This window comes from Gopherus flavomarginatus, chromosome 16 (genome assembly GCF_025201925.1).
Source record: "Gopherus flavomarginatus isolate rGopFla2 chromosome 16, rGopFla2.mat.asm, whole genome shotgun sequence".
NCBI classification, from domain to species: Eukaryota; Metazoa; Chordata; order Testudines; family Testudinidae; genus Gopherus; species Gopherus flavomarginatus.
The window spans coordinates 26,551,212-26,577,425 of record NC_066632.1 but is presented as its reverse complement, the minus strand read 5'-3'; the positions used below and the strand labels follow the sequence as shown (position 1 = coordinate 26,577,425).

Genomic DNA, 26,214 nt, shown 5'->3' with positions numbered 1-26,214 from the left:
GAGTCCTGGAAAGCCAAGTGCAGCCTTACCCAAGCCACGCCAGGCATTGCCGGCAACGATGGCACGAGAGGATGAGAACTAGGTCAAAGTGTGGGGTTGGAGGGCCAGAGACAGCATCCCGTGTTAGCACATTCCAGCCACCACGTCTGCATCTGCTGGAAGGCAGCACGGCCTAGTGTTCAGAGTAGGAGATCTATCTGGGTTCCATCCCCAGCTCTGAGAGGGGAGTGGGGGCTAGTGGTTAGAGCAGGGGGCTGAGAGCCAGGACTCCTGGGTTCTCTCCCCGGATCTGGGATAGGTCTTGTGGCTGGAGCAGTGGGGCTGGGAGCTGGAACACCTGGATTCCGTTTTGACTCCCACTGTGACCTTGGGCCAGTCGCTTCTCAGCACCTCAGTCTCCTCCTACTGCAGAAAGTGGGTAGATGGGGCAGGACCTGGCAAACTGCCAAGACACTCCACTCCCCACTGACCCCAGCAGGACCCAAGGGGCACTCAGCCCCCCAGGGCCAAGCCAGGCATTCACAAGTCGCTTTGAGGTCCCCTAAAAGAAAGTCACTGGAGAAACGGCCAGGTAGGACAGACCTGATGGCACCAGAGGCGGGACAAGGATGAGGGAGCCTTAGTCCAGACTGGCAGGGCCCGGGTACGCCCCTACCAGCATCACCAACCTCTCGCTGGTGCCACCAGGATCAGCAACGGACCTTCCCGGAAAACCGGGGCTGAGAACGACACCTCCCAGCCTCACGGGGGGACAGGGAGAAAATGGACAGAACCATCGCCGGCCATTTCTCTGTTGGATGCTAATGACCCCGAGGTCTCAGTAAGCAAAATCAGTGCACCCAGGCATCTTGGGCCCCAATCCCACAAGCAGATCCCTGTGGGTGGATCCCTGCGTCCACAGAGGCTCGGCAAGGGAGCAAAGGCTCAGCCCTCAGAGAGCCGATTGCAGAAGCAGGGTCATAGAGACAAACCCTCACTGAATCCTGGACTGAAGGGCCTTCTAGCCAAAAACCCAAACCCACCCTCAAGATTCCCAGAGACCATTTTCCTTCCCGAGCGGCAGGATTTGCCACAACAATGAAGTTCTGGATTAAGAAGCAATTTGGGCAGCTTCAAGCTGGCTCCAAAACTGAAACGTTTTCAAGGGATCGTGTCGGGGGTGGATTTCCTGTGATCCCCTCAGAGCTTCACGGCCCCCATTCCAGTGCATGCTCCAAACGCCAGGGCAGGAGGCCGTAATTTCATTGCTCCACTGAGCCTCCCCCCAAGGGTTTTTTTTGTTTGTTTTGTTTTTAATTAGGTCCTGCAATACCTCAGACCCCATCACAACACAGAAAAATGGCTCATGGGAGATGCATAGCCACACAACCAACGGGGAGTGGGGCTCAGAGAGCAGTGAAGGCCCTGGATGGAGCCAGGATGCCTGTATTCTAGTGGCAGCTCTGGAGGAGTGTTGTCAAGTGGTTGGAGCGCAGACCTGGGCATCTGGTCAGCAAAACAGAGACATGAGGAGCCTGCCCAAAAGAACTGGGTTCAGGTAAACACTGACCCAATCACAGGGTTTAGGTGGATTATGACAGCAGGGACACAACACACTGCAGCCTGCCCAGACCCCACACTGGATCCCTTCCCTCTGACCCCCGCTGGCAGTGTAAAGGAGGAATAACAATGCCACCAGAGCTGTTCCTGTTTTACACCAGCGAGATGCAGATCAGAACCTGGCCTGCTGCAGTTTTAACCTGGCATTAATTTAAGCAGCACGTGGTATCTTTTTATATTGATTGATGGGGGGAGTCCCGGGGGGGTTGCCTTTGCGCCCCGACTCAGGAGATAAAATATGCAGTGAATGCCTCTCATTAAATCTAAGCAAGCCCAGCCTTACTAAGCAGAGTGCACGGCCCGGCTCCAGCCTTGACACTGCAGCCCTTGGGACACCTGGCCATTGTGTCTGTTCATGGGGGGCCGAGGCAGCATTACCCCCACTGCATGCCCTACCCACCCAACCCCCGCCCCAGGACCCTCTCCTCCCCATGTGACAGGAGAGGCAGCAGGAGGTGGCACCCACGAGGAACAGCTAGACCAGGGAGAGCAACAGGTGCAGCCTGGCCTGTCCCGAGAGCAGAGACAGAGAAAGTGTTTGTGGATTTGCAGGGGAAGAGGGTCCCCCCCCACACACACACACACTCTCTCTCACCCAACACACTGGGGAAGCTCCAGGGGCCGGATTTAACTGGGGGGCCAGGTGAAGAATCTGGGCCCCACGTCTTTGGGGATTGATGCCAGTGATGGGGGAGGGGTGGGAACGGCCTACCCAGGGCTGTGGGTTCTGTCCCCCTGAAGTCAGGGATCAGAGAGAGAAGCTGCCGGGGAACAAAAGCCTGGGAAGCCACATTTCTGCCTGGGAAGGGGGAAGAAATAAGCAAGAGCTCTGCCCCCCCGCCCCCATCCCACCACTTTCTGTTTGAGCAAAGCTCCTAGGGCTCCCTGCTAATCCTCTGGCGATTACACTCAGCCCAGGATAGCCAAGGCCGCCTAGGCCGCACTGAGGGTCGCTCTGTTTCTGGGGGCAGCCACCCCCCAGTGTACACTTGCTAGTAAAGGGCAGGGAGAGGAATTTAGGGGGGAGCAGCCAAAGGAGGGGGAGCCCCGGTTCCTCGCCCCCGGTTTGTTTACAGGAAGCGGGGGGGGGGGGGGAGAACACAGCCAACAGGCTCGAAAGGGGAGGGGGGAAGGGGAAGGGAGGCAGCAGAGCCCCCCCCATAAAACCCCCCTGCACCCCCACTTCAGGACAGGGGTCAGCCCCTCTTCACAGGCTCCAAATGCAGCAGAATGGGGGGGGAGGCGCAATACAGAGAGACCCTGCCCCACGGAGAGAAAGCTCAACCTAGGCCTAGGATCAGGATTTATACATAACAAAAGCTCCCCCCAGGTCCCCCTGCAAAAAACACTCACCCCCCAGTGCCCCGTCGTCCCCCTTCTTCTCTCGCCACACCCCACTCTCGCCCCCTCCGCCCAGATCCCTGGCTGTGCAAAGAAACCCCAGCTCAGCCTGGGCCGGGGATGAAGAACAGAACCACACAGCGCCCCCCCCGCAGAAGCCACAGGGGGGCTGGGGGGCTGCACCCCACCGCGGGCCGGGGGCGGCCCTCGAACCGCTCCGGGGAGCCGCCGCGCAAGGCAGAGGCCTAGGAGCAGAAGCTCCTAGTTTACTCCGCTCGCTTCCTCTCAGCGCCCCCGGGAAAGGGGGGCAGATCCAGGGGACCCCACTCACCGCTTTACAAGGCCGTGCAGAAACCCGCGCCCGGTACGATCCAGCGGCGGGCGGCCGCGGAGAACATTGTCCACGAAATAATTAAAGAAACGAGACAAGGGGGGGTCCAATCTCCCCCCGCCGGACAGAAATCTTCACCACAAGCAGAACCGGGTGGGCTGGAAACGCTGCTAGACCCAAATCCGGGGATCACACGGGGGGGGGCAGCGCCCGGCCCTCCTCCGGGGGGCTCACTTCCGTGGGGCGCCCCCCAGCCGCGCGAGCGGGGCCGGATCCCGGGGCGGACACAAAGGGGGCCGCTCCCTCCGGTGGGGGCCGGGAAGTTTCCTGCCCCGGGGGAAGCGAGCGCCCGCCGCGGGCCTGGCTACATTGTAACCTCCCCGCCCGCGCGGGGACGGAAACAGACACGCAACAGCCGGGCCCCCCCGCGCCGGGCCCGGCCCGGCCCCCTGCTCCGGCCCGGGGCGGCGGCGGCAGAAGTGGGGCAGGACGGGGGGGTGAAGTCCCCGCCCCCTCTCGCGCCGGCCCCCCGCCCCCCCGCGGCTGCGGTGGGGGGGGTTCAAAGGGGCACCGCGGGCGGCCCCCGGCCCCGCCGCCCGGGCTCAGCGAGCGCAGCGGAAAGTGTCCGCCGAGGCGGCCATTTTCGGAGAGGAAAGTAGGTCCTGCTGCGCCCCCCCCGCGAGGGGCGGGGGGATCCCGCGTGGGGACCGGCCCTGCCCTGCCGCTGGCCCGGGAGCGGCCCCGCGCGGGCGGGCGGGCTCGGGGCGGGCGTGCGGGGGGCTCCGCAGCGGCCCCCTTCGCGGGGCGTGGGGGGCGGAGGGAGGGGGCTCCGGCGCTATTTTGTGTGGGGCCCGGGCGGAGGGACACGCTCACGCAGCCGCAGCTTTTCGCAAGGCACGGGACCGCAGCGCACGCTGTGCGGGATCCCTCCGCGCGCGTTAACCCTGCCCTGGCCGGGCCGGGTGGTGGTGAGTACGTGGGCCGAGCTCTGAGCCCTGCCCCCCCGCCACCCCCTGCCCGGAGCTGGGGGGGCTTGGGGCCTGCGGCCCCTCTCTGCACGGATCATGGGGGCCAGGAGCGCCTCTCCCCTGCAGCGGGCATCGCCTCGCCTCCGGGGCCCTGCAGTGTGCGGAGATGGGGCCCGGGGGGGCTGCTTAGCGCCCCCCACCCAGCCGTGCCGGCTGGAGGGCAAAGGTCCGGGTGCAATACCCCTGCAAGCCCCAGGGGGGCGCCCTGCCCCAGGCACATGGCTCCGGACGCTGCAGACCCAGCGAGCGCGGGGGGGACCCAGGTCCCCCAGCGCCCCCAGCGGTGGGAACCCGCCCCCGTGTCAGCTGTGCCCCCTCGGTGTAATCCCCTGCCCCTCTGCCCGCCCGGTGCTGCTCAGTGTGCGGCCTCGCGCCCCACGCACAGGTTGGCACGGGAGCCTGTGGGACAGGTGTGCGCCATAGGACGGAGACGGGGAAAGCCCAGGTGCGGGGGGGGCAGGAGATTTGTCCATCCCGGCGCGTCTCTCTGTCTGAGCTGGGTCCTGTACCCAGCGTGCTGTGTGAGCTCAGGAAAGCCGCTGTGCCTCAGTTTTCCCACCTGTAAAACAGAGGGCAGGGCCCATGCAGAACAGTGACGCAGCTTCTTGGATGAATATACTGCACAGACAAGGTGGGTGAGGTAATATCTTTTACTGGACCAGCTTCTGTGGGTGAAAGAGAGAAGCTTTCCTGCAGCACAGAGCTCTCCTTCAGATCTGGAGCAGGGAGAGAACACAGTTTCTGCTGTGCCAAAAGACCCAGCCCCCCTTTCCCCACCGCCCTCAGCTGAAGGAGAATCCCCATCAAGGGTTAGCAGCATAGACCCTAGGATGCATGGTTGGGCAGTTCTGATTCCATCCAGTAGAGGGCAGGAACCAGCATGTTCCAGGGTGGCAGGGAAATACCTGATCCTGCAACACGAGTGAGCTTATGGCAGGGAACAAACCCTTTAGGACTGCAGCAAGCTCCAGGGGGTGAGCACATTACCCCATCCCCTCCCGCCACCCCGCGGGGCCCAGTGACCCTGTGAAAGGCATGAGGTGCTGCTCAGTTAGTCGCTATGTATGAAGTGTAAAGCTCTGGAGAGGTGTATATTGGGGGTGTGCACAGGCATATTCACACAGGAGAGGCTGATTGTTATGCACTGAAAACCAGGAGTTATCCCCTTGGAGAACAGGGTGCTTCTGCAGCTCTTCCTCTTTGCATACAGGATGAATGAGGCTATGAATGCAGGTACTGTGGCCAGGAGTGTGCTGGCCCCCCAGTGGGGTTACTGACCCAGCACCGTTTGGACGAAGGAGCAGTGCAGCTGGAGAATGGACACAAGGACACTTGCGGGCAGAGAATTTCAAAGCTGCCCTGTGGGATTTAAATGCACAACACCCATTGAAATAGATGGGAACAGTGTGTCTAAATCCCCTAGATGGCTTGGAAATCTCGGCCTTAGGCCCTGATCCTGCACTGGGCCCAGCCCAACCAGGCTGCATGGCGCGCGTGCAGGATTGGAGCCTGGCTTTCTAAAAGAACCCAACATGCAGCCTATGGAGGTATGACGACGCCATGGCAGGTTTCGGTTGGTTTGGGATTTTTTGTTGGCAAACCTAGAAGCTCCAAAGAAAACTTCCCTGCAATGCAAATCCCTGGGAAAATGCATCCGTAGCCAGGGCCGTGTCGGATACGAAGGGATCTGGGTTTATTCACTTTGCTGTCACAGGGGTCTGGAAAAAACAGATCCAGCTTCGTCACCATCACTAGGACTGGACGCTTCAGAATCTCCTGGCAAGAGTGGAATCTCCCAGGCCCCACCCCTCAAGCTCGAGGATCTTCACTTGCTGTTACCTGTATAGGGCAAGTATCAGAGGGGGAGCCGTGTTAGTCTGGATCTGTAAAAAGTGACAAAGATCCTGTGGCACCTTATAGACTAACAGACGTTTTGGAGCATGAGCTTTCGTAGGTGAATACCCACTTCGTTGGATGCGTGTGTCGGTATTCACCCGTGAAAGCTTATGCTCCAGGACGTCTGTTAGTCTATAAGGTGCCACAGGATCTTTGTCGCTTTTTACTGTATAGGGCAGTGCATGCACTTGGCCAGTTCTGATTCCCTCCAGGAGAGGGCGGTGGTGCCCAGTCGATTAGTGAGCTCTACGCTCCCACGTGTTGGGGGTCTCTCCAAGCTCACAGTTGCCTAGAATAGCATGGGGTGTGTGTGCGTGTGAAGAGATGAATCCTTCCCCAGGTTCCTAGGGCAGAGCAAACCCAATGCAATTGCTAGGAGACCCTGCCTCCACTTTGCAGAGAAGCAGGCGAGCCTCAGTCCTGTTCCAGAGGGAAGAGGGGCCTCGGGTCTCAGCCGAGGGGGCCGATTGGGGCTAAAATATTGGTGCTTGTGGGAGGCTGCGAGCGCATTTCACTGAACAGCATTTAGCAGCTGCTATGGCCCCAGGCAGACCCCGCTCTGACTGCAGAGGAGCAGAGCCCCAAGCCTATGAAGCCTTTGGCTGGATCCCCCACTCCCAGCCAAGCCTTCACCTGGTCACTTTGGCTCTCTCCTGCTGCTGGGTGGATGCAGCGCCCTGGCCTGCTCAATTCCCCCCCCCCCCGCCCTCCAGCCAACAGCCCCCTGAACAATTGGGTCCCAGCTCAGAGCCACGGAGAGCAGGCAGGAGGCTGGAGAATGCAGCCCTATTGGAGGTGGAGCCGGTGCTGGGTTAAGGCTGATCCACCTCCCCCAGCCCAGGGGAATAACCACAATCAAAGCTACCCCGTGAAGGGACATTTCACAGGGTGCCGAGGCTGGAGCCTGAGCCTTGAACCCAACATTAATCTGGGAGCAGGGGGAAGAGGGCCATGCCTGGGACTGGAAGGGAGAAGGCAGCCCCGGCACGCTCGCACCAGGCTAATGCCCCTTCTAGCCAGGCACCCCTTGGAGACCTGCAACAGGGGGAAATGAAACTCCAATCCTCCCGGCCAAGAGAGTTTTACAATAACATGTAATAGTCCCGCTGGTTCTGTGCCCTCCTGCAGCAGCTTCTCAGTCACGGAGCTCAGAGCATGTCACAAGGAAAGTAAACAGTATAACCCCCATTTCACAGAGGGGGAAACTGAGGCACAGAGCAGCGCTTCACCTACACTCCCTGGACGAGTTGGGAATAGAACCGAGAGTCCTGGCACCCAGTCCCCTCCTCTAACCACTAGACCACACTCCTTCCTAGGGACAGGAATACAGCCTAGGAGTCCTGACTCCAAATACTGGGGCACAAATCACTGCCGCAGGCTGCTGCCCTGCATTACAATGTGTTCTACAAACTTTCTCTTGCAACCAGTTTCCACAACAGTCGGACTTGTAACCTCAGGCCCTGGGGCTTTGCTTGATGCTGGGTCAGGGCGCCACTAGCTGCATCTGTTCTTAGAGAGTGGGGAGAAAAGGAAAAGCCAATAGGAAGGTGTAGATTGCCACGTACTTTTAGGGACGAAAGAAAAATGCAGAGCTGTTATTTACCAGGCTGCACGTGGCAATAGACTGTATAGGTAAGGGATGCAAGGAGGGTCTGGGTCACGATGCAAACTGCAGGCACGCACACAACTAAAATTAATTAATTAAAAGTTTTATTGGGGATAGTTACAAGGGGTAGGGGAGCAGCGTATGATTAGCTAATAGGGTTAATGGAACTTAAAACATACAATGGCTAAAGTATTTACTATTAAAGGCGGCACCGGACTCGACGGACCCGCCGGGCCCGGAGTCGACGGTGCCGGCGGCGCCGCGGCCGATGTTGAGGCCGGGCGCTCCAGTCGGGTCTGCCTAGCCGGAGTAATAGACTTCGACGGCCTAGGCTCTGTCCCCGGTGCCGGAGAAGGTCGGTGCCGGGGAGTCTTCTCGGTGCCGGTGCGATCCGGTGCCGGCGCCGAGATCACGGCCTGCGAAGCCGCCGGGTCAAGTGCCGCCTCCATAAGGAGAGTCCGGAGCCTTTGATCCCTCTCCTTCTTAGTCCTTGGCTTGAAAGCCTTACAGATGCGGCACTTGTCGGATCTGTGCGATTCCCCCAGGCACTTCAGGCACGCGTCGTGGGGATCGCTGGTGGGCATGGGCTTCTTGCAGGCCGCACACTGCTTGAAGCCCGGCGAACCAGGCATGAGCCTGGTGCCGGGTGCCGGGAAGGGCTAAGCCCCCCGCGAAGAACTATTTACAAACTACTTAACTTAACTACTACTATCTACACTTAACAATCTAATTAACAACTACAATAGTGCTAGAGATAAACGATAGAGAACAAGGAGAGCTAGGGACGTGGAGGACAGCTATGCCGCGCTCCACAGTTCCAACGACCGACACGGCGGTAAGAAGGAACTGAGGAGCGGGTGGGCCGGCAGGGATATATATTGGGCGCCATGGCGGCGCCACTCCAGGGGGCGACCTGCCGGCCCACTGGAGTTGCTAGGGTAAAAAGTTTCCGACGAACGTGCACGCGCGGCGCGCACACCTAACTGGAATGGATGTGAGCAATCACTCGAAGAAGAACCAATACTTACGAATACAAACCAACTCATAACGACCGGCAAACATAGAAACTCTGCTTAAAACACGTGAGCTGAGAGAGGCTTCGAGGTGATCAGGCTCGGTTACTGGTGTGTACAAGGTACACAGGATTCGTTTTTCTTTCTCCTCTTCTGCCTGCACATGGCAGACCAGCCTAAAATACCCACTATGACATCATAGAAGTGTCATAGGGGATGGGGCCCAAAAACTGTGTGTGTTTGTTTCTGATTGGTACAAGCAAAGTTTACACCAAGTAGGGGAGCAGGTGCCTGAAAGTCTAGCTTCGCCCCCAAAAGGTGAGGAAATGCATATAGTTCAGAATGCCTTTAACACTGACTGACAAAGGAAGAGGCCAGGGCAATACCGGTATGGGCAAGTCTTTTAGGATGCAGATAGGAACTTATCTTAACAGAAGGAAATTCGTAAACCCAGTCCTGTGCTCGCTATGGGAATTGCTCCACCAACCACTGAAATGCAGCCACCTCTGGGGTGGAATGGGCAGCGGTTTGACAGCCACACACTGCAATGGTTTAAAACAGGAAGTGAAGTATCATCCTGTATCCCCCGATACTGCAGAGGGAGTAGAGAGATCAGAGCCCAAGGGATAGGAGCGAGGAGAGATTAGATAGGTGTGGGGGGACAGATAGATTAGATGGGGTGGATGAACGGGGAAACAATAGTAAATACTTTTCCAAGCCCTGCTCACTAAACAACTTCGCCTAGTTAAGATGCCAAACAAGGGTCCAAGTAGATTGTGCAGATGTACAAAGTACAATCCCGCCGGCTCTGGCTCCTTGTGCTTAGCACCACAGGGGGGGCTCACACACCCATAGGGCTCCTGCTTGACTGCAGGAAAAACGTAAGAGTTCGGTGGTATTCAAAGCCCCTCCCCTTCCCCATGGTTGAGCAGTTACCTAAACTAGATTTTGCAGATCTTCGGAGTCTGATCCTGCTCCTAATCACTCGTCAGAGGCTTAGAGGGGCAGTGGGCTAGATAACAGTCATACTGAAAGGATCATCTTTGACATTGGAGTGAGCAGGGACTGGGGTGAACAGAGCGGTTCACAGCTCGGGTTTCAGGCTCTCTGCAAACTCAGGCAGCCATTGCTGCCCTGCTACACCCGAGTCACAGTTCCCAGAACACAACGGCCAGAAATCTCATAAACAAAAGCTGAGATTGTGGAGAACACAAGGGCAGTTTGGGAAAGGTGCTTATCCACGGTGCAGCCACACACTGGCCCAGTTCGAGCCCTGGCTGGACAGACAGACAGTGGTTGGAATGATGAGGGACAATCCAACCAGTCCGAGCGCCGGTAGCAATAAGACGCAGTGTAAATCGCTCCCGGGGGCAGATGCCCAGTTTGAGGGCTCAGCCTGCGACTTTCCACTTGGCTGCAGCAGTTAGAGAGAGAGAGAGAGAGAGAGAGAGAGACATGGACAGAGCCATGGATCTCAGCAACAGGCAGAGGGAAAAGCAAACCCAGATCACTGGAGCTCAGGGCCCAGGGAGAGCAGCAGGGCTGGGGCTGAGCAGGGAACCGGCCAGAGCCACAGCCAGGGCCCAGATTACTTCCTGCAGTCAGCTCCCCTCTCCCCGCCAGCCTGCTGGGTGCTGCAGAGTGGGATTAGCACAGCCTCCATCTGCCGATCCTGCAGCACTCGGATTTCCAGCCCCATGAGTGGATCCCAGCAGGCCTGGCTCCCTGGTCCTGCTAGGGACGAGGCCTTGGCTCCCACCGTCCATGGCTGCCCCATTAGAGCGTCCAGTGCCCCCACAGCTCCCCCATTCTGCTGCAGGCAGGCTCCCATGTGAGCATCTCTCCCTCATGGGCTCTGTGGCTCTCCCCCCCACCCCAGCCCCATTGGGATGGCTTCTGCCTGGAGCCCCCAGCTGTGTCCAGGGAGGGGGATGTTACTTCACAGCTCCCCACTTTCCTGACCCAGGGGGTCAGAGTGGGAACCAGGACCTCTGGTAGTCCCAGCTTGAGTAGGGGAGCAAAGTCCAGCTGGCAGAGCGGGAGGCCTAAAAAGCAGGACCCTGGCCTTCCATTTCCAGCTTGGGGGAGGGGTTACAGCAGCAGACTGGCCAGGACTCCTGGGTTCCATTCCTGGCTTTGCCGTTGACTCCCTGCATCACCCTGGGTGAGCCCCTTCCCCCCTCTGTGCCTCAATTTTTGCATCTGTAAAACAGGGGCATTGCCCCAGGACTCCAACCTCCAAGGAGGAACCAGCCTGCATTATTAGCTAACACCACGAAACCTCAGGGAGTACAAAAAAGCTCTTCCTAGCTAGCCTAAGTGCAACTGTTCCTATTATCCCTCTAAATGCCCAAGCTGGATTTTGAATCCAGGTGTCCTGTGGCAGTGAGTTCCACAGGTTGTTTTCACACTGTGTAACCTTTTAGGACTTGTCAGTGTGTTACCCTTGACATTTTTTTTCATCTCATGCAGTTTCCTTGCACTGATCTCACAACACTTTATGACCAGATTCTCCCGCCTGCCCCAACAGGTAGCTCGGCATGAGCCGTTTTCCAGCCCAGCCGCGTTGCAATGCACGGAGCGGGGGTGTTTCCGAAGGGCGTAGAGGCAGGAGGCACCAAGCTCCCCAGGGAAAAGCCTCCTCTCCACTCTGCAGCCCAGGATTTGTGGCACTGAGGAGTGGCTGGATGCTGGGAGGCGGAGCTGATGCTGCCACAAAGCGGGGGTGGGCTGTTCCCCGTGCCGAGGGGAGGGCAGGGAAGGGGCGTACAGTGCAACAATCTGTTGGCAGCCCTTGAACCCGCCCAGCGTCAGGGTCTCGTCCTGCCAGGCGCTCTCCAGCCCCTCAGTGAGACAGCACCTGCCCCCGCCCCCAGCAAACTCTACAGACTAAGAGGCCCAGAGGCAGCTCCGCCAGTGTCCCCTCAGCAGGGCTGAGTCTCCTGCCTCGCCCCCTGCAGCCCTGCCCTCCCAGGCTGATTCTCCCCAGCCCAGCAGCTGCTTCCAAGGCCTTGTCTAGGCTGGTGCAAAATCAAGCTTGCACCAGGGCGAGTCGCACTAGTGCAAAGTCCATCTCTTACTCGTGCCACATTCACGGGCATATCCATGCAGCCCCCGGGGGCTTGAGTCCTCTCCTCCTGCATTGCAGAGCCGGTCAACCAGGCACAAGGGTGAGCGCCAACCCAGGCGGGGCTGCTGATGCCCCAGCACCGCCCGCCCCGGCTGTTGGGCTGAGCCATGTCCCATCACACCCCTGCATTCTCGTGGCACTTTAACAGGGTGCCTAGCACAGGCCTGCAACCCTCATGTGAGCCCCTTTCGCACGCCAGAGCTCTCGCAGGCGAGACAGCCTCCTGGGCTGGACACCTGGGTTCAAAAAGCCCTACCCCAGACTTCTTGTTCGATGCCTCAGTGCCTCTCTCTGTGCCCAGTTCCCCCTCCGTGGTGAGTTTTCCCTTTCCCCCCTCTTGCCTCTGGAGACTGGGGGCTCGTCAGCATCGGTCCCTAACACAGCCCAGATCCGAGAGTGAACAGCTCCTGTTCATCCACGAGAGGGCAGAGTTTCCTGGCCAAATTCCCTCACCCAGCCGCTGTTGAGGCCTGTGCCCCATGCCCCTTTAGCTAAGTGGGGGGCTCCGGGTCCCAGCCCCCAGAGAACGAGGGAGTTCCTTCCAACATGGCACCTAGTCAAAGTGCAGCTGGTTCTGGAAGACAGCTCCAAACACTGACAACTGCCCTGGGGGTATGGGCACGGCCAGCAGGCCGTTCCTAACAGAGAGGATCCCCCACCCCCGCTTCACCCACCTCTGGGGTGCAGCACGATAGCAACTGAACAAGCCCCCAGAGACCACCCCTGAGATGCAGCCACAGCTGGGGTGGAGTGCAGTGGCTGTTTAACACCTGTGCAGCAATAAGTAGGAGGAAGATCCCTCTTCCGAGGAATTTTAAAGGGAACTGGACAGTGGCCCCTCCAGCAGGATTTGGCCAGGTCAACAGGAAGCTGTTTTACATTTTAAAACACAGATGTGTTCACCGCAGCTCAGAATGTCAGAGCTCTTCCCAGGCAGGAATGAGTTACACCTCCCTGTGCCCTGGGAGACGGAGACTCGCCTCCACCAACAGGAAAGGAAACTGAGGCACGCAGTGTGGGAGTGACGCCCGCAGAGCCAGGCATAGAACCCTGCTGCCGCCATCAGCTCCCCGTGCCCTGGGACGTTCACCTGGGAAGATGGCCAACGTGAATTCTCTGCAGGGCCCCTTGCTCACAGCAGCCAGACCCTACCCCGGCCATCAGCCATGATGCAGCAGTTGAGTTCCAGCCAGAACAGAGACAGCAGCTCTGGGGGTCAGGAGAGGCTCCCCCCCACAAACACCAATCCAGCATCTGCTCCTATTGGCCTAGGCCGGCCCCTCTCCCTGTGCACCGGCAGTAGCCTCTTTGCTTCCACTCATCTCACAGCAGAGAAAAGCCAGCCAGGGCTAATGGGCCATTAGCAGAGACAAGGGACCGTCAAAGAGCTTAGCCTTCCTGTGGCCCCTCCAGACAGCCCCCGAGCAATGGCTGCCACGTGGGGGTGAGGCACTGGGGATGGGACCTTCCCCTTGGCATGCCCGTGTTCTGCCAAAGGCTTCCTGCAATACGCAGGAGGCTGAATCGCCTGGTACAAAGGGTGCCCAGGCTGGCATAACAGGCGGGCTCAGTGATATCTCAGCACATCAGGTGGCATCCGAAGGGGGGCAACCAGTCACACAGATTTCCCAGGCAGGGGCCCACCATTACTGCCTCTTTGCTCACAACGGGAGCTGGGTAATTAGCTGTGGTGTGCAGTGCTTGGACCCCACCAAGGGATTACCACCACCCCCCACTCCTCTGACCAAGCGCCATTTGCCAGCGGCTGCACCCCCTTCAACACCCCTCAGCTCGTGGCAACGGGATCCACCCCCATTGACCCTGCCCAGAGCCTGGCCCTCTCAGGGCTGGGGCAGGCCCCTCCCCACACATTTATGGGGCTAATTAACCTGGAAACAGTCCAGGCAATTGCTTTCACCTTTTGAACCCCTATTTCCTTGGTTCCCGTTCCCTTCTCCCACCACCCCATGTGGCCTTGGCCAGACCCCCCAGCGCACCACAAAGGGGAGGGGGGTCTCCTGTGCAGCCAGCAGGGCACTTTCTACATGAGCGTCCACAACCCACAGAGCCAGAGACCCCCCCAACCCCAATCACAAGGAGTCGCAGTGAAGAGCAGCCAGGCCAAACGGGGCCAATCCTGTGAGACCCTGAGATGGTGTCACTGCCCAGCCCCCCTTTAGCAGTGCAGAGACAAGGTGTCCCCCACAGCAGAGGCTCTGTCTGCTCCGTTATGACTTGTCATGGCACTGGGGTCTCAGTGACTCAACAGCGTGAAGCGGGGAGAACCATGCCTTCCCTTCGCTCTTCAGCCAAGTAGGGGCCCCAGGACACCTCGGTTCCAACCTAGGCAGCATGTTCCCAAGCAGCTCACTTACTCCTTCTAACTCAGTTTCCCCCAAACCACAAATAATTCTGACCTACCCCTCCAAGGGCTGGCTCAGTTCTTGCAAAGCACTTGAAGATCCACTCACAGGGTTATGTGCATGCAGAGTGTGAATCCAGGCCCAGTGGATGTTGACTCTGAAACCTAATGATTACACTATTCCATTGCTGATCTTTTTTGCAGCTGCTCTGCTGGTGGGTGAAGCACACCACCAATTATTCCCCCTCCTCCGACTACTCTAAGTTTTATATACAGCACCCAGCACCACAGTCTCAGAGTGCTGCCCAGCTTCGGCGGACACACCTCATGCTCCACTATCCCCCTTTCCCCCCCCCCCCCAGTCTCTCTTTCAGACCCTGAGCACAGAGACGCCAGGAAATTGTTTTTGCATACAAAACAAAGTTTAATTGATCCAGCCACACCCACCCCCAGCTCCCACCCATGAGTGCTGCCCTTTCAACAGGGCTTGGGGAAGAGACTCCATCAGAAAAGAATCCACATTCAAATCCCCTTTGCGGCCTGACATTCACAACAGTTTCTTGGTTTTATGGAGAACTAAGGCAACAGATGGCGAGGCAGGAGGGTGGGCGGAACCCTGGTCGGATCAGGGTTCGGCGGCCGCTGGCACAGCCGAATTGAGACCAGACTGGGTCTTGGAAGGACTGGAAAACTGATTCCAGATCCAGCAGCATTAGGAAAAAAAAGGGAGTCCCATTCTGCCCCGGTGGCACAGCCAAGGGGAAGTGGGCCCATGCTGCGGACTGGGGCAGAGACCACTGTAAACATGTGCGTGCAGGCTTAGACACTGGCTATAAATATCCAAAGCCCCCCCGCCCCTCCCCCTCCCCCCCAAAAAACCATGAATACATTCGGCAAGAAGAGCCCCTTCCATAAATGCAGTGCGCCAGATGCACACGGACTGCTTCCAACTTGGGAATGTGCAAACACAGGCCCTGCCCGCCGGGGAGCGCGGGGCCAGGCAGTGAGGTACAGTGTGTTTGTGGGTTACCCGTAACAACGCCAGGCCAGGTGGCTCTGGTGGCGTCTAACCCTGGATTCCCGCTCCTGGGGCTGCAAGCAAACGTCTAGGGGAGGCGGCCCCCCTCCCTGCCCCCGCCCCACAGCACCGCCTCCGACGAGGACGCTCGAGGCAACAGTGCTCACATCAGGAGGCAGCTGCGCTCGGTGCAGTACGAGTTGTCCACCCGGTCGATCTCCTCTATGATCTTGGTGAAGATTCCTCGGGTCATCTGCGGGGAGGGAGTGGGGAAGGGGGTTGAGTGACAGCCAGGAGGCCAGTCCCATGGCCCTCTGAGGGATGGGAGAACTTCACAGCCCCCTTGGGGGAGGTCCCGAAGGAATCCACCCGCCCAGCGCTTCAGGCACGGGGATCTTGCTTCCCAGTATCTGCCGGACCCCCACTGCCCCCACCCCCCAGGAGCGCCTCTATTCTGGCAGCAGCTGCATGGCTGCACCCTGGGGGAATTCAGTCACTCCTGTCTCTGCAGTGCAGGGACTGTACCCCTCTGTGCAGCCCCCTGCCCTCCCCACACCCCCTCAGCTCTGTTGGGATGGGCAGATTCTCCCTCCCCCCACCCCCAAAGGCTGCAGGTACCAGGAGATGCTGCAGAGATGGTCCATAGGCTCCCGGGGCAATTCAGCATCTCCCCCCGGAGTGTCGGGACCCAGAGGTGAAATATACCAGACCTGGTTCTCTTTGGCCGATGACTCCAGGAACACAGCCCCCCAGGAATCCGCCAGCTTCTTGCCCTCATCTGTCTTCACCTCCCGGCTAGGCACACGACGGAGTGAAATAGGAGCCGGATGAGGAGTGAAGATCCCTTAGACCAGAGCTGCCCACCCCCCAGGAACGGGGGAGCGGAGGGAGGGGGCAGCAGCTGGAGCCCAGAGCTCAGCAGGGAGCTCTAGGGAGATGGGGTGCAGGGAGGAACCGGCTGACAGCCCACAGGCCATCACAGTAGCAGAGCCACTTCTTACCTCTCCATGGAGAGATCGGCCTTGTTCCCGACCAGCACCACCGGCATCCTGCGCAGGGGGGAAAGGGTCAGAAGAGCAGAATGAGCTGGGATCGGGCCGCCTCCAGCCCATGCCTCCCCAGCTCCAGCGGGCCATGGCCCACGCACACCCAGCAGCCAGGTGTCCAGCCGTCCCTGGGGAGGACCCCGAGGCCATGGCCCATTCAGCCAAGGGGCCCACTTAGCATCCACAGCCTCGGTGGGTTGTGGGGCAGGCACATGCCCCATTTGGAGTCCGGCAGCCGGGGATGGAGTGGGTCCACCCAGAGCAGCTGCAGACCCAGCCTCTCCCCCAGAGCCCCCGCGCTGGGACAGACTGGGCCCCGGACAGGGGAGGGGAACTCTTACCGGGTCTTCCCTCTGCTTTCGTAAAGCCTGTTGTGAAGGGTCTTAACCACCTGGAAGCTGCAGAGGGGAGACGGGGAGCAGTCGCTAAGGAGACGCCACGGAGCTGCAGCCACGCTGCTCCGGGGCCAGGCTTGGCCGAGCAACACTGATGACAGGATTCGGGGCAAACATGGGGGCTGGGCAGGTTCTGCTCCAAGAAGTGACTGTCAAACTGGCCCATCCCTGTGTCGAGTCGGGGTGGGCCCGAACACCCTGCAGTCGGCTGGATCCCAGCCTGGAGCTGCCCAAGCCATCAATTAGCCTGGGCAGCAGGCAGCCCCGCCACGACTGGGGGGCACAACCCTGGGGAGGGGGGGCAGCCACTGTATTGCTGGTGGCAACCTCCCCAGGGGCAGTTTTCTGGGGCAGTTGGGAGAACAGCTCCCTCTCTGATCTGGAGTCACAGCCTGGCTGCAGCGTGGGGGCTCACGGAGCTCCCAGCCCCACTGCACGTCCCCTCTCCCGCACTGGAGCCAAGCCCCCTTTCCCTCCGGGGTGGAGCCCTCACCTTCTGAGCGAGGTGACCGAATAGACCAGCAGGTATCCATGGATCCCAATGCTGAAGGAGGGGGGCAGGATGGTGTACTCGTCCTGGTGAGCCGCGGGCACAGCATTGGGTGAGAAACAAACAGACAACATCGACGCCCCCCTTCATTACGGGACCCCACCCCACTGAGACACAGGAACCCAGCCCAGGCGCAGCAGAATCGAGCCAGGTCAGCACGCAGATGGGAGACCCCCAGCAGGCTGCAGAAAGCCAGGGCAGCATTTCAAGGTTTCACTAGTGCCCCCTATGCACCAGCGCCATGCTAAGGGACAGCATTAGTGCTGGAGATTAATTCCTTTGGAAACACCGAACCTTTCACAACAGGTGTTATTTTGGGAGGGGGAAGGGCCTGACCAAATCTCCCCCGTCTCTAAATTCCCTCTGGTCATCAGACAGGATTTCCCCCTTCCTGACCTAAACTGCTGCCTTGATAGGTGATGGGTTCCACCCCAGAGCTGGCTGCAGCATGTATCGGTTTTGGGGGCAGAGACCCACCAGGATAAGGCACCATGGAGAAAAGCTACAACTAGTCCATCCTGGCTGCCCCAAGGCCTTACCTGCCCTGCAGTATCCACTAGCTGGAGGTGAAATTCATCCTTTCCCACCATCAGCATTTTGTTGTAGGCTGGAGGGAATCAACAGAGCAAGAGTTAGTTACAGGGTCTGCCCCACCCCCACAGCTCCCTGCTGCCCTCTAGTGGCTGATTTATGAGCCCGCTACTGCCCCATAGCGAATGGGCATGGGTCCTTTGGACTCGGCGGGCCCAGGGTCAATCACTGTGGGACGTCCCCTCCTACCTCAGGGTTCCAGCTGCTGAAGGCGATGAGGCCCCTGGAAAGAAGTTGGAAGCTTCTGTATGCAACCCCGGGGTTAAGCTACACCAGCCCCCCAGGCTGAGCTCAGCTCCCATGGGCCACGGCCTCCGGTCCTGCCCAGCCAGCTCCACCCAGCAGAACCAGAGCCGAGCCCCAGCGCCAGGCAGCCCTCCCCGCAAGAAGGGGCTTCAGCTCTCCCTGGATGTTCAGTCGATGATGGATTTGAGCCCCAGCCCCGTGGCAGGCCAGAGAGGCTCCGCGGTGAGCTAAGGAGGGGGAAGCTCCAGAGCAGGGCTGGGATGGAGTCCAGCAGGTCTCCACACACACTCAACGCTGCGCTGCGTTTCCTGACAAGGAGCAGACCTGAGTAAAGGTCCACCCACCTCCTCGCTATTGGCGGGACTGAGGTCTCCTGGAAAGCAGGAAGGGGCTCGGAACCTCCCAGGGCAGGAAGGAGGCAGGGGGTCACCACAAAAGCAAAAGGAAACATCCCCCTCTCGCTCCCACCCACCCACAGCACGTGGCCTTTCAGCTTAAAGGCCCCTCGTCTGGTTATTCTGAGCTGGATTCTCGCCCACGGTCGAGATCTATCTGAGCGAAACCCCAAGCAGAGCGAAGTGGTTTCCAGTCATCCTAGGCAAAAGCAACCAATGGATCGCTTTAGGGAGCCCTGATGGATACCTCACCCCTCCCTGCCCCCTGCAAAAGGCTCTGGATTCCAGGCAAGGAAGCCACTTTCGCACCCTATCCCCTCCCCAGCGGCTGGCGTCCTGGCTGGTGCTTTAACACGCGTGCGTTAAAGTGAGTTCGAGTTATAGCATGGACACCGCACACTCCTAGTCCTCTCAAAGAACAGCAACGTGGATCCCGCAGCCTGGGTCGAGCGGGTGGGTTCTGTCCAGGACTCTGCCACATCACTTTGCCAAGTCCCACCCCCTCCTTCGGTGCCCCCCCCATCTTTAAACAATGCGGGGGCAGGGCTCCACAGCACCTCCCATGGAGACTGGTTTTGGTGAGGCCTCTAGGCACTACGGGGATAAATAATGTGCAAAGACAAGCACAATCCCCAGGCTATAGATGCCTGCTACGGATTTCATCAGGCCTGAAAGGGTCCTGCACTCACTGCTTTCCACTGTAGGGTCGTAGCACTCCAGGAATTCCCCGTCCACAAACTGATGAGCCAGGGAAGTTTTACCTGGAGGGGAGAGATTTGAAACCTCATTGCTATGAATGCCGCAAGTCTCTTTGTGTACGTCTACACTGCAATTAGACACCCGGCGTTGGCCCTGCCAGCTCCCTTGGGCTAAGAGGCTATTTAATGGCAGTGCAAACCAGAGTCCTAGAGCCCCCATGGCTCCAGCCTGAGCCAAAACGTCTGCACCACAACGAAACAAGCCCTTCGCCCGAGTCAGCCCGGCACGGGCCAGCCACGGGGGTCTAACAGCAGTGTGGATGGGCCCTTAAAGGCAGCTAGAAGCCACCCACAGAGACACCAGGGTGAGGCCTGCCAGGTTCACACTCATGTCAAGGTTCGCTGGGGACATCCGAATGCGCCCCAGCTCGAAGGGGGCACATGCCCCCACAGGTGGGTGGTTTTAGGTAACAGCCTGAACAGAGGGATTCGAACCACCCCCCCCAGACCCCATCCCGGGGGAGAGGAAACGTCAGACACACACACACACCCCGTGCAGGGCAGGCCCCCGGCCAGACACCCCCGCACACAAACCGCTGAACGTGAGCAACGAAATCTAAGGAGCCGAGTCAGTTCCCCGAGCGTGACCTCTGACCCCTGGTCATTTCCTCTCTCCTCTCGCCTGCCATGCGGCTCAATGGCAAACTGACCCCGCATGACCCCCCGCCCCAGCCCCCCAGGGTCAGAGCTGGGGGATCCAGCAAAGATACAGAGAGCTGCACATCCCAGAACGTGGCCATAACCCCCGCCACCCTGGGGCGCACCTGGGGGCGGGTGGGAAGGACCCCTCCCCCCAGCCCCTCGGGGTCAGAGCTGGGGGATCCAGCAAAGATACAGAGAGCTGCACACCCCAGAATGTGGCCATAACCCCCGCCACCCTGGGGCGCACCTGGGGGCGGGTGGGAAGGACCCCTCCCCCCAGCCCCCCGGGGTCAGAGCTGGGGGATCCAGCAAAGATACAGAGAGCTGCACACCCCAGAACGTGGCCATAACCCCCGCCACCCTGGGGCGCACCTGGGGGCGGGTGGGAAGGACCCCTCCCCCCAGCCCCTCGGGGTCAGAGCTGGGGGATCCAGCAAAGATACAGAGAGCTGCACACCCCAGAATGTGGCCATAACCCCCGCCACCCTGGGGCGCACCTGGGGGCGGGTGGGAAGGACCCCTCCCCCCAGCCCCCCGGGGTCAGAGCTGGGGGATCCAGCAAAGATACAGAGAGCTGCACACCCCAGAACGTGGCCATAACCCCCCCCCCCGGGGCGCGCCTGGGGGCGGGTGGGAAGGACCCCCCCCTCCCCGCAGATGCTGCTGGGCAGCTCGAAGTGTGCGAAGGGCTGAGCCAGGAAGCAGCAGGAAACCCGCAGCGCAGGCGGGCCCGTCCCCTCCTCACCCCCCGCCGCAGACCCCCACCTGCTCCGTGCAGAGCCCCTCCCGCCCCACGCCCTGCAGACGGCCCCTGCATCGCCCCCCCCGCACGCTGCGCCCCACCCTGCCGGCTGCACGCAGCCCCCCTGCTCCTGCGGCGGAGCCCCGCCCCGCCCCGCCGGACTCACCCACGGAGCGGTAGCCCAGGATCACCACCTTCCGGTAGCGCACCAGCGGCATGGCCCGCGCGGACAGCACCGCGCCGCTAGGACCGGGGGAGAACAGGGCGGGCGGACGGGCCCGACAACCTGAGCGATAAGCGCGCTCCCGGGCGGCACCGTCACCGCAACCACAACACCCGGCCTCCCACGTGACCACAACACTGCGAAAGCCGCCGCGACTATTGGCCGGCGTCCCGGCCGGAGGGGCGGAGACTCCCCCGAGGGGGGCGGGGAGCGGGGAGGGCGCATGCGCAGGGGTGGGGCCGGCTCCATTCATTAAAACGGAGGGGTGAAAAGTGGACCACGTGGTTTTACACACACACAGAGAGGCACAGAGCACATGGGAAGGGGGGGCTGTCTCCACAGCCTGACTGCCAGCCGCCGGAATTGACCCCTCACTTCCAGAGCTGCTTCCACACACTGACTGCCAACCCCCCTGCCCTGCTGGATGTCTGCCTCCCAGCTCTGGTCCCCCTCCCTGCCCCACGGGGACCCCGCCTCCTCCTTGTAGTCCTGTTGCCTTCTGTCCCCCTGCAACTCTGCCTCTGTCCCCCTGCCCCCCACGTCTGCACCCAGAACCTAGGCACGGCCAGACTGGCTCAGACCGATGGTCCAGCGACCCAGGGTCCTGCCTGCCGACAGTGGGTGCCAGGTGCTTCAGAGGGAATGAACAGAACAGAGCCATTACCGAGTGATCCACCCCTGTCGCCCATTCCCAGCTTCTGGCTGTCTGAGGTTTAGGGACACTCAGAGCATCGAGCTGCGTCCCTGACCATCTTGGCTAGTAGCCACTGATGGACCTGTCTTCGACTTTGACCCTCACCACATCACCTGGCAACCAGCTGCACCGGTGACTGCGTTGTGTGAAGCAGAACTTCCTTTTGTTTGTTTTAAACTTGCTGCCCATTCATTTCATTGGGTGGCCCACAATTTGTGTGTTATGTGAAGGGGTAAATAACACTTCCTTATTCACCCTTTCCAAACCAGGCATGATTTTATAGGCCTCTGTCATATCCCCTCAGCCAAGCCGAACACTCCCAGTCTTTTTAATCTTGCCTGAGATGGAAACTGTTCCATCCCCATAAGCATTTTTGTTGGCCGCCTCAGTACTTTTGTCAGTTCTAATATATCTTCTTTGAGATGGGGCGACCCGCACTGCAGGCAGCGTCCAAGGTGCGGGCAAACCGGGGATTTATATTGTGGCATTAGGATATTTCCTGTCTTGTTATCAATCCCTGTCCTAATGGGTCCTAACATTCAATTTGCCTGTCTGACGGCTGCTGCACACGGAGTGGATGTTTTCAGAGAACTCTCCATAGTGACTCCACGATCTCTTTCCAGTGAACCAACAGCTAACTGAGACCCCCATCACTTCCTAGAGATAAGTGAAGATGTTTCCAATGTGCATCACTTCGCATTTATCTACACTGAATTTCATCTGCCATTTTCTTGCCAAGTCACCCAGTTTTGTGAGATCCCTTTGCGGTCTGCTTTGGGCATAATTAATTATGTGTCTGCAAACTCTGCCATTTCACTGTTCACCCCTTTCTCCAGCTCATTTGGGAATCTGTCAAACAGCACTTGGGGATTGGTCCTGCTTTGAGCAGGGGGTTGGACTAGATGACCACTTGAGATCCCTTCCAACCCTGAGATTCTATGACCTCATATGAGATCATTTTACTATTCTTGCTGATCCCAGTACTGCTCCTTGGGAAACCGGGCCAGGAAGCAGCAGGAAACCCGCAGCGCAGGCAGGCCTGTCCCCTCCTCACCCCCCTCTCACTCCACTGAGCAGACCCCACTCTCTCGCTGAAAACTGGTCGTTTATTCCCAGCCTTTGTCTTCTATCTGATCCCTGAGAGAACCTCTTACCCCACGACAGCTTACTTTGCTTAAGAGCCTTTGGTGAGGGACCTTATCAAAGGTTTCTCAAACGCCAAGTACACTATATCCACTGGATCCCCCTTGTCCACGTTTGTTGACCTCTTCTCTTCCCAGAGAATTCTAGTAGAGTGGTGAGGCATGATTTCCCCTTCCAAAAGCCATGTTGACTCTTCCCCAACAAATCGTGTTCATCTGTGTGGCTGATAACTCTGTTCTTTACCACAGTTTGGAACAATTTGACCAGTACTGGTACCCTGCCAGCACAATACCCAGGATGCACTGCCCCCCCCCCTTCTGGAGGTCCCCTGGTCTCCATGCTAATATGATGGGCATGGCTGGCCACAGAGGCCACAACCAGCACTAGCCAATATTCTAGGGAGAGGGTGGATTCTCATCTCAATGGGGAAAGAGAGTCCCTGTATTCAGGGATTCCCAGCCCGGAGTGGAGTTGGGACTTGCTCATGCTGAGATGGAAACATCCCAAGCTGTTATGTTACAATTAGCTGCCCTGAGCCTGGCCTGGGTGTGTGTGTAATAAAATAACTTTCCCTGTAAATAAACCACATGCCAGATAAGAGTAGGGGCAGGTGGGAGCTTGTTTTGTTCTTTCCAAAGCGGATGGCCACGCAGTTGGGGGGCACTGGGAGGGGGAAATATGTGGAGGTTGTGGAAGAATTTTGCTTGTAAACAAGTGTAAAGGTCCTGTCTGGAGCCTGCCCCCAGGGGCTGGGTGCTCCTTCCCCAGAGAAATGTCCGAGCACATCAGCTCCTGCTGGGCCTGTCTGCAGCAATCAGCCTTGTTTATTGCAAACCCAGCAGGAAGCTTCAGGGCCTGTCTACACTGCAGTTGTCAGCGGGCTTGGGCTGGGAAGGGCTTGGGCCAAGGGCCCTGTCCCCGGCAGGGTCCCAGAGCCCAGGCTCCAGCCTGAACATCTACACCACAATTAAATAGCCCCTTCCCCTGAGCTCCAGGAGCCTGAGTCAGCTGGCCTGGGCCTGCCACAGGGGTATGACTAGACATACCCACTGGCACAGTGCTCGGCGTCCCATCGTCAGGGTGGGTTGGGGCAGGGAGGGAAGCAACTGTGGTGGGCTTGGGTGGGGGGGTCCTTATGCAGCGTCTCCTTTTAGTCTGTATCAGACTGAAACATGCCTCTCACCTGGGACAGCCTCCTCCCCCCGCCCACGGCCTAAGTGAGGGCAGCCTGGGGACAGGGCTGGGGGAGCTCTTGTAACCAGAGGAGGGGCCCAGGCAGGAAACCAGGGTCTCTCGGCAGCAGGGCAGGGATCTCTGAGGTCTGTGGCACCTGTGTCGGGAGCCTGGAGTGGGACCCGCAGCTCCCAGCCCCAGGGCCCTGCTCTGCCCTTCCCCCGGTGACACGCCCTCAGCAGGGGGCCATGCATGCGCTCCAAGGCAGCAGCCTGGGGCTAGTTCCCTGTCTGCGCGCTGGTCCCCCATGGCCTCCTGGGCACCCAGATGGCAGGGTGGGCGTGGGGAGAATCCTGCCCCATGGTGCTGGGCCTGGCTCTGTGTGAGGATCCCAGCCACGGAGATTTAACCCTTCTGGCCTCTGCCCCCTTTGCCTGGGTCACGGGAGGGGGGAGGTCCCGGGGCCCTTCCGGGGCTCTGCTCCAGGTGCTGGCGGGTGCCATGCAGGGGCCACCGCCTCGAGCTGCAGGCCGGTCTCCTGCATTGTTCTGCTGGGACACTAGGGGGCAGCCGACACCAGCTCTCCCATATCAGTGTCTCTAAACACCTGTACCCCCCCAGGGAACCAGGGGACAGGTGGGAGCTGGCAGAGCCCAAACCTGGGAGATGTGGGGCGGGGGAATGGATCCTTCCACTTCTGGGTCGCCTGCTCGAATCCAGCCCCCGGCCCTAGCACCGGTGTGCGGCCGCTCACAGGGGAGATGAGTTTGGGGAGGTCTCGGCCCAGCTTCCATTGGGCAGCCCCATGGCAGAGACATCAAGGCCTGGGCTGCGCCCAGCTGACCGTGTTGGGGAGGGGACTGAAATGAGCAGGCTGGGGTGGGGGTGATACAGGGAGAGATGAGATTGCAGGGGGTTTGGGCAGAACAAGGTGACTGGGGGGGTGCTGGGAAAAGGGGACGACGGGGCATTGGCAGAGCCGAGGGGGCAGTGGGGGCAGGGGAGGTTCTGCCTGGCCTGTTGCATTTGCCCCCTGCCTGTCTTATCCCAATTTCTGCACAGCTCAGCCTCCCCGGCCCCCTCCCCTGCACTCCCAGTGCTAGCCAGCCCCCAGGGCCTGTGGGCAATGAGGCGCCTCCCCACTTCCAACCTGCCCATCTCCCGGGGACAGCACTGGGTCGTGGGGATGGGGGGGCTGCTCTTCAGAGGAGCCTTTCCTCTCATGGGTAAGGCCTTGCTAGGTTTTGGTTGGGGCAGGGTCAGCCGGCAAATGGGGGGAAGGAGAGTGATTATGTAAAGGTGCCCACAGTGATCATGGGGGGAGGGGTCTCAGTGGATGGGGGATGGAGTCTGCTAATTCCTGCTGGGTGTGACTTGAGATTAGACCTGAATCTGGGTCAATTTCTCCCCATCCCACATTTTCCTGCGTCATTTCCTCAAAGGGGCTCAGTGCAAAAGGCTCAGGTGTACGGGGATTTTTGTTTTGTTTTGGGAGGGGGTTCCCCACAGTCCCCTACCTTCCAAATTCAACCTCCCAGGCAGCCCCCTTCCCTCTGGGCCTAGAATCCCCCCCGCTTCCAAGAGTCTTCACGCTTCATTTCGGCTCATAAGCCAAAAAGCTCCGGGATTGTCGTTTCCGGGTCTCCCAGCACGAGTCACCCACTTCCCCCTGTGGCTGGTTGTGCTGGGGCTCAGGGCGGGTCTTGCCCCCGTGCTCGGGGTGTGGGGGGGTCAATGCAAGAGAGAAAAACGCACCTGTTCTGGTGCCTGAGGTGGAATGGGAGCTGCTGGGGCGGGCGTGGGGGACGAGCTGTTCCGCCAAAATAGCGCCCCCCCAGCAAGCTGGGAGGCAGATCTGCTGGCAGCAGGTCCCTGGGGTGCTTAGCCATGTGCTCGCCCCCAGGAGAGGAACCAGAAGGGAGCAGGCTCGGATGGGGGGGAGGCCCAGCCTGCTGCCCTCTGAGCAAACACTGGCTGCTCTCACAGCCCAGCGCCCACTTGACCTTCACTATGCAAATGTGAAGGGAGGAATGTGCAATGGGATTCCGGTGGCGCGGAGTCAGAGACGGGACCCAGGCACCCCCCAGGAGACATGGGAAAGGGGCTGGTGTGTGTCCTGCGTGTGCCTGGGCACCTGGCTGCTTCCCCTGAGCTAAGCAGCAGCGGGTGTGAGCAGTGGGGGAAGGGGGGAGACCTGGTGCTGCAGCTGCAATGGGGGCTGGGGGGGGTTAGTGCTGGGGGTCACCTGTCCTGAGCCTCAGGGCCAAGGCACCACGTGGGACGTGGACAAGC

The 26,214-nt window shown here is 59.6% G+C and overlaps 2 protein-coding genes across 23 annotated transcripts in view; both read right to left on the bottom strand.

Moving 5' to 3' along the window:
• Positions 1 to 3,675, bottom strand: part of KMT2D (lysine methyltransferase 2D) — a 43,498-nt gene extending 39,823 nt beyond the window's left edge. For all 20 annotated transcript variants that reach the window (XM_050924867.1, XM_050924868.1, XM_050924873.1 and 17 more), the window contains exon 1: positions 3,272 to 3,675. The gene's annotated coding sequence lies outside the window, so the exon portion shown is untranslated. The remainder of the gene's footprint in view (positions 1 to 3,271) is intronic.
• An 11,059-nt stretch (positions 3,676 to 14,734) lies between these two features.
• RHEBL1 (RHEB like 1) lies at positions 14,735 to 20,958 on the bottom strand. 3 transcript variants are annotated; one of them, XM_050924949.1, is made up of 8 exons: positions 20,856 to 20,958; positions 19,237 to 19,308; positions 17,855 to 17,922; positions 17,259 to 17,341; positions 16,712 to 16,768; positions 16,326 to 16,373; positions 16,035 to 16,119; positions 14,735 to 15,577 (listed from the first exon to the last, which is right to left on the bottom strand). In XM_050924949.1, exons 1-8 carry the CDS (start codon positions 20,905 to 20,907, stop codon positions 15,488 to 15,490), a joined length of 555 nt encoding a protein of 184 aa, XP_050780906.1. In that variant the 5' UTR covers positions 20,908 to 20,958; the 3' UTR covers positions 14,735 to 15,487. The 3 variants fall into 3 exon arrangements, with proteins under 3 accessions (XP_050780906.1, XP_050780907.1, XP_050780908.1); XM_050924950.1 differs by lacking the exon at positions 16,712 to 16,768; XM_050924951.1 differs by lacking the exon at positions 19,237 to 19,308.
• Between the last annotated feature and the right edge of the window lie 5,256 nt (positions 20,959 to 26,214).

Excerpts from the sequence above, each read along its gene's own strand:
- RHEBL1 (XM_050924949.1), bottom strand. The coding sequence starts at position 20,907 with ATGCCGCTGGTGCGCTACCGGAAGGTGGTGATCCTGGGCTACCGCTCC. Across the intron at positions 17,923-19,236 it reads CGACCCTACAGTGGAAAGCA|CCTACAACAAAATGCTGATG; the intron begins GTGAGTGCAGGA and ends GATTCCCTCCAG. Across the intron at positions 16,769-17,258 it reads TCGGTCACCTCGCTCAGAAG|CTTCCAGGTGGTTAAGACCC; the intron begins GTGAGGGCTCCA and ends TCCCCTCTGCAG.